This window comes from Salmo trutta, chromosome 2, assembly GCF_901001165.1.
Source record: "Salmo trutta chromosome 2, fSalTru1.1, whole genome shotgun sequence".
Classification (NCBI taxonomy): domain Eukaryota; kingdom Metazoa; phylum Chordata; class Actinopteri; order Salmoniformes; family Salmonidae; genus Salmo; species Salmo trutta.
This window is the reverse complement of record NC_042958.1, coordinates 20,409,228-20,421,004: the sequence shown is the minus strand read 5'-3', so window position 1 is coordinate 20,421,004 and position 11,777 is coordinate 20,409,228. Positions and strand designations below refer to the sequence as shown.

The window sequence follows — 11,777 nt, the reverse complement described above, 5'->3', positions numbered from 1 at the left end:
TTTCATCACATTGTCATTTTTTTAACATTTTTACATTTTAAGTCATTTAGCAGACGCTCTTATCCAGAGCGACTTACAAATTGGTGCATTCACCTTATGATATTGTCCTAAGTACTAATTTTAAAGGAATCCTGGAAAACCCAACAACCTGGCAGCTCTCTCTTTTCATCTTAGTGAAATGGAATCCAGCTCCTGCTCATTCTCTAACTAGCACTAGCCAAGGATATGTGGAAGGAACTGGGAAAGTCACAGAGGATTCACTGAAAGAGAAAAGTGCCATAAACATCAAATCAAATCAAATCAAATTTATTTATATAGCCCTTCGTACATCAGCTGAAATCTCAAAGTGCTGTACAGAAACCCAGCCTAAAACCCCAAACAGCAAGCAATGCATGTGAAAGAAGCACGGTGGCTAGGAAAAACTCCCTAGGAAAAACTCCCTAGAAAGGCCAAAAACCTAGGAAGAAACCTAGAGAGGAACCAGGCTATGAGGGGTGGCCAGTCCTCTTCTGGCTGTGCCGGGTGGATATTATAACAGAACATGGTCAAGATGTTAAAATGTTCATAAATGACCAGCATGGTCAAATAATAATAATCATAGTAGTTGTCGAGGGTGCAACAAGCACGTCTGGTGAACAGGTCAGGGTTCCGTAGCCGCAGGCAGAACAGTTGAAACTGGAGCAGCAGCATGGCCAGGTGGACTGGGGACAGCAAGGAGTCATCGTGCCAGGTAGTCCCGAGGCATGGTCCTAGGGCTCAGGTCCTCCGAGAGAAAGAAAGAAAGAGAGAAAGAGAGAATTAGAGAGAGCATATTTAAATTCACACAGGACACCGGATAAGCCCCCCGACACATAAACTACTGCAGCATAAATACTGGAGGCTGAGACAGGAGGGATCAGAAGACACTGTGGCCCCATCCGAAGATGGGGCCACATGTGCTCTACCTGCCATCTTTTTCGGGTTGGAGAGCTTAGAACTATTTGTGGGCATGCTTTAGCCTATAATTGGCCTTCCTCACAGCAAAGCATGTCCTGATGGAGCACATGTGGGCCTATGATGCCCAATGCATCGTAATTTCACAAAATGTGTATTGTTTTTATTTTATAAGGCACCATAATGCCTTGTTCAAAATATCTGGGAACTTGGAACTCGAACTTCAGTGCATTTAAAAAAAACTGGGAACTTGGGGTAAAAACAAGCTCAAACTGGGAAAAATCATTTTGAAAGGTCTGCCAACTTGGAATTCCTACTTGGGAGCATGGGCCTCTTTGGGAGCATGGGTCTCTCCGACTTTCCGACTTCAAGACCACTGACGTCATGATTTGACCTTTTATTTTTCCAAGTTCCCAGTTTTCTTGAAAGCACCATAAGATATAAGATGATGAGGAGTGAAGAAAATGGGGATGATAGTTTTCTTTAATTGCTGCATTTGATGTGGATGGTTGTGGTTGTAACATATTTTTCATTATCAAACAGGTTTGTCACTATTCTTCAAGATGATATTTGATGTCCTGCTACTCATGTCATCCATTGATCAATCGTTGAATGATGCCGCGTTCATATCAACTGGGATATCGGTAAAATACGAGCGCAAATCATGACGTCAGTGACCTCAGAAAGTCGGAGCTCTAGAAAGATGTCCGTTTCCCAGTCAGAGTTTGTTTTTTTCCGAGTTCCCAGTTGTTTTGAACGCATTGAAGTCAGAGTTTCCGAGTTCTGAGTTCACAGTTGGTTTGAACGCGGCATCAAACAACGCATTGCGACCACTGTCATTTGATAGTTCACGTTTACCTCTGGGAAATGTAGTTCTTTCAAAAACAAATAGCTATCAAATCTACGAATTCGACTGCTTCTAAAACGACAAAGACCATTGTGCAACCCGTTTTCTCTTTCCGGAAGTATAATGCACTGAAGTTCCAACGTGATAACAAGAATCTGAGGGCAAGCGAAATGTCCCACTTCACAAAGAAAAGGAAATTAGACAAAAATGTGCAGGATAACCTGTACTTTGACAGCTATTCTGATGTTACCATTCACGAGGAAATGATTGCAGACACTGTCCGGACGAACACGTACAGGACAGGGATACTGAGGAACAGCAGTTTGATCCAAGGGAAAGTAGTGTTGGATGTCGGGGCAGGAACCGGTGTTCTAAGCATATTTTGCGCCCAAGCCGGGGCCAGGAAAGTTTACGCGGTGGAGGCTAGTTCAATCGCTGATCAAGCTGTTAAAATCGTTAAACACAACAAGATGGAAGACATAATCGATGTGATTAAAGGGACTCTGGAGACAATCGATTTGCCGGAGCAGGTGGACGTGATAGTAAGCGAGTGGATGGGGTACGCGCTGCTTCACGAATCTATGCTGAATTCTGTCCTCTTCGCCCGCGACAAATGGCTTAAAGCCGGCGGCCTTATTTTGCCTTCCAAGGCCGAACTGTACATTGCACCCATCAATGACTTGGTGGTGGAGGACCGGCTAAGTTTCTGGTCAACTGTGAAGGACCAGTACGACGTGGACATGTCGTGCATGTCTGACTTCGCCAGGAAATGCATCATGAGCAATGACATCACCGTGAACTTGGTGACGGTAGAGGACGTGCTCTCCCACCCCTCCAAGTTCGCCGAGTTGGATCTGTACTCGGTTACCACGGAGCAGCTGAAATCCGTGAAGGGGGCATTCAAGTGCGAGTGTTTCGGTTCGTCTGCCGTGAACGCGCTCTGCGTGTGGTTTACGGTGACCTTTCCCGGTGGCGAGGAGAAGCCCCTGGTTCTCTCAACATCTCCGTTCAAACCGGAGACGCACTGGAAGCAGGCAGTGTTGTATCTGGATGAAGCAGTGGATGTTAGACAGGACACCACAGTGGTGGGCGAGGTCAACATGTATCCCTCAGAGGACAGTTCCAGACATATATGCATCCACGTGGACTACACTATAGGAGAACTCAAAAAACAGTCCAAGACCTTTTCCATCCCTGATGGTTATTCAGGAGAGGCTCAACAATAATGTTTAGGCCTAATCTTTGACACTTTAAGCAGTGTCAGCCTTACATTAACCTGGCTTAGCAGCAAAAAGGGACACTTGGTAATTCATTGTCAGCCAAGGCCTCAGTTGTAAAGAAGGAATGATGGAAAGAATCCCACTATTGTTATGTAGTTTATGCTACAGAGTTTCCTGATGTCTTTAAACTTATGAAGGAGAGCCAAAGTGTTGTGATAATTGATCTGAATTGAATACTTAAGTGGATGGAATGAAATAAATACATTTAACAAATAAGCTCTCAATTGAAATGGTATGCTACTCACTTTTTCTCATATTTATATGAAATCTTTTTTTTCATTTTTTTGTTACACTGAGTGGGTCCTACAGTAGAAGCAAGGTAACAAGGTCAGGGCTATATTTATTTATATATATAAAGGTAAGGGCTATTTCCAGTCCTTTGTGTCTGTTATTGACATCAGCAGTTGGTACAATAGGCCTGTCAAAAATCATAATCTGTGTGTGGATCCACTATTGGCACACTGACTAAGATTATAAATAAGGATTTATTGTCTGTTCACTCCTTGTACGGTATAGATAGGCTAGATACCAGACCAATTAACTGTTTGTGTTTAAAAAAAACATTTCCAGGTTTTCCATCCCACTGGCCCTAGTCCATTTTATTGTGTACACATTTTTTCCATAGGCTTGAACCCATTGAACTGAATCTGATGTCATATTTGACCTGATTGTTATTGAAATGGTTATCCAGAACTAGTTTAATAGATTCACCCAACCGTTCACTGAAGGCTACTTTGAAACACTCTCTAGGCCTCCTTGAATTATATTACCCTAACAAGAGTGCTATGCAGCTCAGGTGAGGACAAATGTCTAGCATTCTCTGGAATTTAAGTTTTCATTCCAGTCGGAGTCTAACCATTAGCTTACAGTAAGGTGATCATGTCTGATAGACTAATGTACATGATAAAAGTATGGCAAACATGTTTTTCTCTTTACGATACTATGCGGTGTGAGACAGGAGGTGCATGGAACAGGTAACATTTTAATAAGAAAATGAGGATATACAGGTAGGCTGTTATTTGGTCGTCTTTATTGAATCTCCTTGTTAAATGTGACTTCAACGCAACATTTTTGCTCAAATTGACTTAGTTGCCACAGGTGCCTTCTAACCCGCCAGTGCCTAGCAGACAGACTAAAGGCAAGAACACAGATATTGGAAATGTTAAGTGCAGTATTAGCTTCCAGATGCTCCTGAAGTCCGTATCAAACTCTAGCATGCACAGCCACTCTTCTCTGCTCAACGCTCTACTCATTCTAACCCATCCTTGCCTTGAATCATTTGAAAACAAATAGAAAGGGCGTAGAAACGTTAAATTGGTTTATTTGTCTTGTAAGGTAAATCAATAGAAAATGTGCTTAATCTAACTCATTGTTGGAGTCATTGTTATAGTGGGGATGTGTGAGAGGAGAATCCACTATGTTAGAGCTTGTGGGTATGCAACAACTAGTCTTTCCAAAAGTCCGTGGTCCTCTGTCTCTGTTACAATGTCTTCCGCAGTCTGAGAAACACAAAGGCTCGTCTGACAGCAGTTGATGAGGACAACCGCTGTTATGAGAGAACAATGTGAGTCAGTAGAAGTACCATCAAATGAACATTTGACATTATGTTACATTCCCCATTATAACTCCACAGACTAGGAGGAAGGCGCTAGGAAAGTGTGAAACAGTTGAGAAAAAGAGATTAAGATTAAAAAAGCCTCTCCATGGACCGAGGTTTGTGTTATTTAAAAGCTACATGCATTCTCTATGTGAGAAGATGATCTATGTTGTGTGCATTCTTGTAGAGTTTATGAATTTGATCGTAGGCCTATGTGTCTATGAGGGATCGTTTCAGCCCGATACATCATCCCTGACTGGATTCATATCAGAACTGGTCTGCGTCCAAAGTGGTTAGAGAGTTGGGCCAGTAACCGCAAGGTTGCTGGATCGAATCCCCGAGCTGACAAGGTAGAAATCTGTCGTTCTGCCCCTGAGCAAGGCAGTTAACCCACTGTTTCCCAGGCACTGAAGATGTCAATTAAGGCAGCCTCCTGCACCTCTCTGATTCAGAGGGGTTGGGTTAAATGCGGAAGACACATTTCAGTTGAATACAATGTTGGACAACTGACTAGGTATCCCCCTTTCCCAAATGGCTCCCTATACAATGCAGTTATTTTGGTCAGAGCCCTATGGGTCCTGCCAAAAGTAGGGCACTATATAGGGAACAGGGTGCCATTTGGGACGGACACCTGATCACCATCTCCTATTTGTGCCTGGTATGCTAATGGCCTACAATATATAAACCAATAGGAATCATTTTCCACCAGCCAGTTACAGTAACCAATATTTTGACAAATTGGAAACATGTTATTTACAAAAACGTAATTTAGAAGAGCAATTCCCTGAACTGTGCGTTAGTCTCCCCACAGTCCTGGAGAGATCATCTGTCATCATTATCATTAGCAGCCCTGGATGTAAGCCTTTTTATAGACAGGGATATTACAAACGACCTTGTATTGCACTAATCTCTATCATGCATTTAGCCTACACCTTTTTTCTCTCACACCGACACTACTTCCCTTCTTTTATTGTCTATTCTTTTAAATACTGTAATAAGGCTAGGTTTCTATAACTCCATCACTCTTCCTTTTTCTACAGGATTATACAGTTACTGAACACTTTTTTCTACTGGATTATCTCTATTATACAGTTACTGAACACCTTTCTCTCACACCTATACTGTTCCATTGTATTATTTCTGCTTTACAATAAGGCTACGTTTCAATCATTATTTTGTACCTAAACATTGATGCACACAGTAAAGCTGTTCAAATACTATGGTGTGTTCCCATTTACCTGTTTATCCCCAGCCCATGAATGTGACTGACTTCACATTCAAATCCTTAGCTGCAATTGTGTGTGTGTGTGTGTGTGTGTGTGTGTCTGTGTGTGTGTGTTTGTGTGTGTGTGTCTGTGTGTGTGTCTGTGTGTGTGTGTGTGTGTGTGTGTGTGTGTGCATGTGTCTGTGTGCGTGTGTGTGTATGTGTGTGTGTGTGTGTGTGTGTGTGTGTGTGTGTGTGTGTGCGTGTGTGTGTGTGTGTGTGTGTGTGTGTATGTGTGTGTGCATGTGTCTGTGTGCGTGTGCGTGTGCGTGTGCGTGTGTGTGTGTGTGTGTCTGTGTGTGTGTGTGTGTGTGTGTGTGTGTGTGTGTGTGTGTGTGTGTGTGTGTGTGTGTGTGTGTGCATGTGTCTGTGTGCGTGTGTGTGTGTGTGTGTGTGTGTGTGTGTGTGTGCGTGTGTGTGTGTGTGTGTGTGTGTGTGTCAGCAATGCATCCAACTGAATGCAGTGAGCCATGACTGCATGAATGGACACAACACATCACAACAGGGACAGAGTTGTTTGGTGCTGTTAAGTAAATCCCGAACAGGATGGCCAAATCGCAATCAGCCTACGGCAGGAGGCGAGGCAGACGGGTTTCGCCTGTGTGTGAAGTACAAATCCACCAAACTGTGTGGTGCCTGTGTAGTTCTAATCCCTTTTCAATCATGCACTTTATGGATTACGCTCCTATGTAATTCTTCTCAGGTATAGTTTTTGTTTTTTTGTTATTTTTGACTTATTATGATATTTCAATTTGGGGAAGTTAAGTTATGGGCTTAAAGCACCATGCAGGATAAGTAGAGGACTGTAGCACACAGATTGATGAAAGGTCTTTAGCCAGGTCATGGGCGTAATGTTCTCTTATAAGAATACATATAATAAGAGTAGTAATAGAACTATTACTGGGCTTACAGTTGACATATTATGGTATCCTGACCATCCCACTGCTGACACCTATGTAGCAAATCCAGGGTTTTTGTTCGACTGGGACTCAAACCGAGGCCTATTTTGTTCCAGTGCTTGTAACACTTCCTGATGATCAGTCTTTTTTTGTTTTGTTTTTCAAGAAAAACGTATGTTGTGAGATCTGTTGTGAATGTATTGTAATGTTTTAAAAATTGTATAACTGCCTTAATTTTGCTGGACCCCAGGAAGAGTTAATGGGGATTCATAATAAATACAAATACAAATACACACACTGCCTTCCACTGGCTTGCCGACCGGATGAAGGCAACAGTACACTCCATTGAACCAAGGTAAAATCCAATACTCAGCCTGCCGTCTGTGAGACAGTGATGGGCAAAACGTCTGTAGACATCCATTTTCTAATCATCATCCAATATATGACAGCACAGCATCCACAGAAAGGCACACAAACACACAAGCACACATACACACACACACTGACAGAGGTGGATGACAAATAATGGAGCGTGAGGCACGTGATTGCCGGTCTGTGTCAATTGCAGTGCCAACTATCGAACCTCCACATAGATTTTAAGACACTGTGCTGAATGGGGGGGAGGGGTGGGGGGCTGGGGGATAGTAAACATAGATGGTGCAGAAGCTTTTCAATCAAAGAAGGAAAGGGGCCAGTGGATCACAATTTGTTTTTACAATCCATCTGACCACAATACATTTGATGTCTAGTTCAAGTACCATTTTTATCCCTCTGTCAGTGAGATATTTTACAGGTAATTGTTTAATAGTTGTTAGATATTACAACCTGTGTAGACGAAGAGGTTATTGTAAGGCCACAAGTCCTCTCTGACCACGAAGGACTATAACTAAAGTAATGGCCTTAAATGCTTCCTGTTCAGGTCGCCTAGTTAGTGTATACTGACCCTGAGGCATTGTTTTAAATAGACTAACATTTGTCTTTCTTCTCTTCTTCAGAGTTGTGGTGCTGCAGTGAGAACAATTGTACTTTTTGAAAGATATTCAGTCTATAACATCTGTATTTTAATCCATTCTGTCCTCGGTGTAGCTAAGTGGACACACAAACTAGACATTACAGGAAAAGAGAGTTGCATGAAATGGCCTGTTTTATTCCAATGCTGGTTATTGTGTGGTTTGTGATGGTATGTTCGTGTCAGATGAGTTGCCCTTGGGCGAGTCGCGTGAGGATCTGTCCACCTGCTGAAAGGTAGATTAAGATTTAAAATGCCTCTGCATGGATCGAGGTGTGTGTTATTAAAAAGCTAAATGCATTCTATTTGTGAGAAGATGATCCCTATAGTATTCACCTGTGCTTTGTCACGTAAGGAGCTGTCCAGCTCCTTAATTGAGCGGTGCTGCCCAGTTAACGTGTGACGACCTGTCCAGCTCCAGAAAAGAGCGGTGCTGCCCAGTTAACGCGCGGGGAGCTGTCTATGGTGCTGAAGTCAGTGCCCAGTTAACGCGCGGGGAGCTGTCTATGGTGCAGAAGTCAGTGCCCAGTTGACGCATCTACATAGAGCTATGCACTTTCTCTGATCTTTTTCTTTTGAAGTGCAAGTGTAATGTATTTTGAGCAGAGTAAATTACACTAACACAATTTGATAATAATTGTTCTCCATGTTAGGATTGGGATTATGCTTAATTTAGATACATTTTATGTTGTGTCAAAGCAAAAATAGCCCATGTGACTGGCTGGCTTCCATTTTTGTTTGCTAAAAAAGGCTCTGACAGACCCTCAGATGCACTGTTATTATACTTTCCACAACCGTCATGTGATTGTCACGTGTTAGATATTTCCTACTATCAATCTGTTTTCCGTAGCCGTATCTTTTCACTTGAAATGATTTACTAAACTTAGTTGTGACATTGCATGACTTAGTATATGACTATTAAAGGCACACTAAAGTATACTCATAACAAATTATTTTATATAAATTAAACACGATGTTTCCACTACTGAAAGATGCTTGAACTGTGTGTGTCTCGGTAGACAAGATAATTTACTACATGTCAGTATGCTGCAGCGGTATTATAACTGCTCCGTCTGCAAGTCTAATGAAAGACGTGCTCAATAGTCATAGCCATTCTATTTTTGTCATCATCAACTTTTCAGACAAGGATCAAGTAGAACTTAAAGTACTATTTCCCTTTACCCCTGTGTGACGTTGCATGTGTTTGTCTTGTTGTTTCACTAACTGAAGTGGTATTGTCACTGAAGTGACATCCGTGCCTCCGCTCACCCCATTCCGGTGAAGCCACGGAGAGAACTAGTCGTTTCACAGCAAGTCTCTGCTCTCCGCGTGAACAACGATGTCCAGGTTTAAAAAAAGAAATATATCGCTGTGTTACATGATCATCGCTATTCTTCGCAAGGATACGGAATGAAGCTTTGAGAGAAAAGGTAAGGTCTACTTGTTTGGGTTTTTGCGTGTTGGAGGGATGGGCACAAACTTGTTGATGGTCGCGGCGATATGAGACGCCTGATGATTTGATAGAGTGGTTTCTGACAGCTGACAGGAAAAGTTTATAACTGATAAAATAGAGCACAGTCGATTCATGAAATAATGCTTTAAAATAAATATATAAGTACAGTGGATTAGTTGTATGCATTTGTAATCTTCTTAATTGTTGTCCTATTCCTTTGATTTATTTGTGCGTTTGCTGCGTGGTGTAAAGCTTGCCAAAGTGTTGCAGCGGACTTGCTGTTCGGGAATATCTGTGTGATAATTGAGGCCGTATGCCTCACCATAGGGCTCACTGTCTAACAGAGGTCTGATATGTGTATGTATTGCACTGCTCATAGAGCGAGCTGTGTGTGGGGAGCTGATTTCGACATATAGGTTTCTTCCATCACCTCATATAAATTGTACAATGATGATAATAACGCTACTGATTAATTACAACATATCGACATCAACGGGGGTGCAGCGAGACACTGTAAGGGAAAAATGACTTTTAATTCCAATTTTCAATTTTAAATCCTGACAAAAGCATTAGGTTATTAAAATATGGCCCCGTGCTACTTCTTTCCAACTTTCAGCACGGATTTTAATTGCAACGTTTGACATTTTCAATAGAAATATGTGAGTAAATAAGGGAGTTTATTGTCCAGCACAAGAATTGCAAAACTAGGCAATTTACATTCTACAGAACTCTCAAGTCACAGGCCACAGATCAGCATCTGTAACCCAAGGATGTTTTTTCAAACTTGTGAATCATACAGGCCTAACAGACTACATGTACTCCTACATGAGACCTCTATACAGGTAAACCATAGGGACTGGTCTCCTTTGCTACTCAATGGAGAAGAATTGAAAAAGATTTGTATTCCAAACCGGCCCTAGACGTCAAAACAGGAGTAGCAGGGTCATTGATATAACTTCAGTGCTTTCTCTTTCTCTCTCCATCTCTGGTCTTGATTGTTTCTTTCTGTCCTCCGGATCATCGCCACCGCCGGAGGATTTACTGTCAGAATGGATCGAATTTTAATATAATCTGGGCCCTCCCCAAGGCTAATATCCTGACGGTGTGAGAGATTGCTGCGGACTCAATCCCCTGTAGAAATCACATGTTTCGACTCTTGCCAGTGTCCGGTAAATTGCAGTGAAAATGCAGCTAACAGATTGAGTCTTACACAAGGTGTAATGACGTTGCTAAACTTCCAGCAACTCACACTGACTCATCAAGGTTTTGGGTGGGTGGCCGTGGTATGTGTGTGCTGCAATTTGAGCACGTCATGTATGGGGTGGAGTGCATGCTTTGCGCATCATCCCATGACTATATTTGACAGACCTCTATACTCATATTTTCAAACCCTCATTGATTTAACCCGGGACAGATTTGGGGGCCCAGGAGCCCCGTATTTAGGCATGGATGGCCTATATGTTTGATTTTCATTTCCATATGTGTGCATCTCCAAATCAATTACCAACATCACCACAATGTTTAGTCCAGTGCGCATATTCTGCGCGCAATCTGACACATCTCTAGCCTATGTTTACATAGCATTGAAACAGTTAGCCTATATCATTAAACTAAATCACCAAAACAACTACATTTAAAATAGTTAAATAACTGTAGTTATTAAATTTAATTGCTACCTTTAGGACCCTGCGGAACACATGTAGGCCTATTGGTAGAGGTACGGGATGCAATCACTACATTAGCTCGCATTTGGAAGCGATTGCTTATCTCTCATATCTCTCTCTCTCTCTGCTCCGTCCACAGTGATCTGTCATTTGTCTTCTAAGTTTAGATACATCCGCCCCATTGAGTCTCAGACTGGTCCTGAAAGAGGACTGCGCTGGGGGGGAAATATTGAGGCTGAGTGAGCGGTTTAATCTAACGGACTCTCTAAGTGCGCTATCTCTTACCCGCCATCTCCACTGAGCAGTTTCCTGCCTAGCTGTGCTGTGTAGGGGAATGCGCGAGGGATGCGTGACGCCGGAACAGTGGAGGATATTCTCGGCAGCGCTGCTAATTGCTGTGATTCATGTTCCCTTTGAGTGCCTGTAACGAGTAGGCTATAGCGAGAGATTAAGTGAGAGAGAGAGAGATAAGTGTATATCCGCTCACAGGAGTCAAATGTCTTGGCTGTGGATCTAAGAAATGATACAGATTAAACGGAAATTTTATAAAAGACAAAGGAGCCTTCGCGTTTCAAAGTTTTTTCCTAGTGGTCTTTTTATTTTTCTGATGCGGACACTTTTCCATTGCCTCCAACAATGCAATAATGGAATTGCACGTGGCAGAATGATGACCAGCGGCGCGCGGGACATAGGCTGCTGTCAAAATACTCACCTATTTGTATTATTGTGCTGCTCTAAGAGCTCCAGACAGTGATCAGTCATTTGTTTTAAAGTGGGAGAAAATCTCCTCTGATCCCGTCTCTTCACTAAAGAGATGTTGCACTTGCACAG

At 42.4% G+C, this 11,777-nt stretch overlaps 1 protein-coding gene across 1 annotated transcript; it reads left to right on the top strand.

Annotated features, from left to right (window-relative positions):
- The first annotated feature begins 1,852 nt into the window (after positions 1–1,852).
- Positions 1,853–3,289, top strand: prmt6 (protein arginine methyltransferase 6). The gene has a single exon (XM_029698021.1). The coding sequence runs from the start codon at positions 1,951–1,953 to the stop codon at positions 3,004–3,006; it is 1,056 nt and encodes a 351-aa protein (XP_029553881.1). The 5' UTR covers positions 1,853–1,950; the 3' UTR covers positions 3,007–3,289.
- Positions 3,290–11,777: the final 8,488 nt, after the last annotated feature.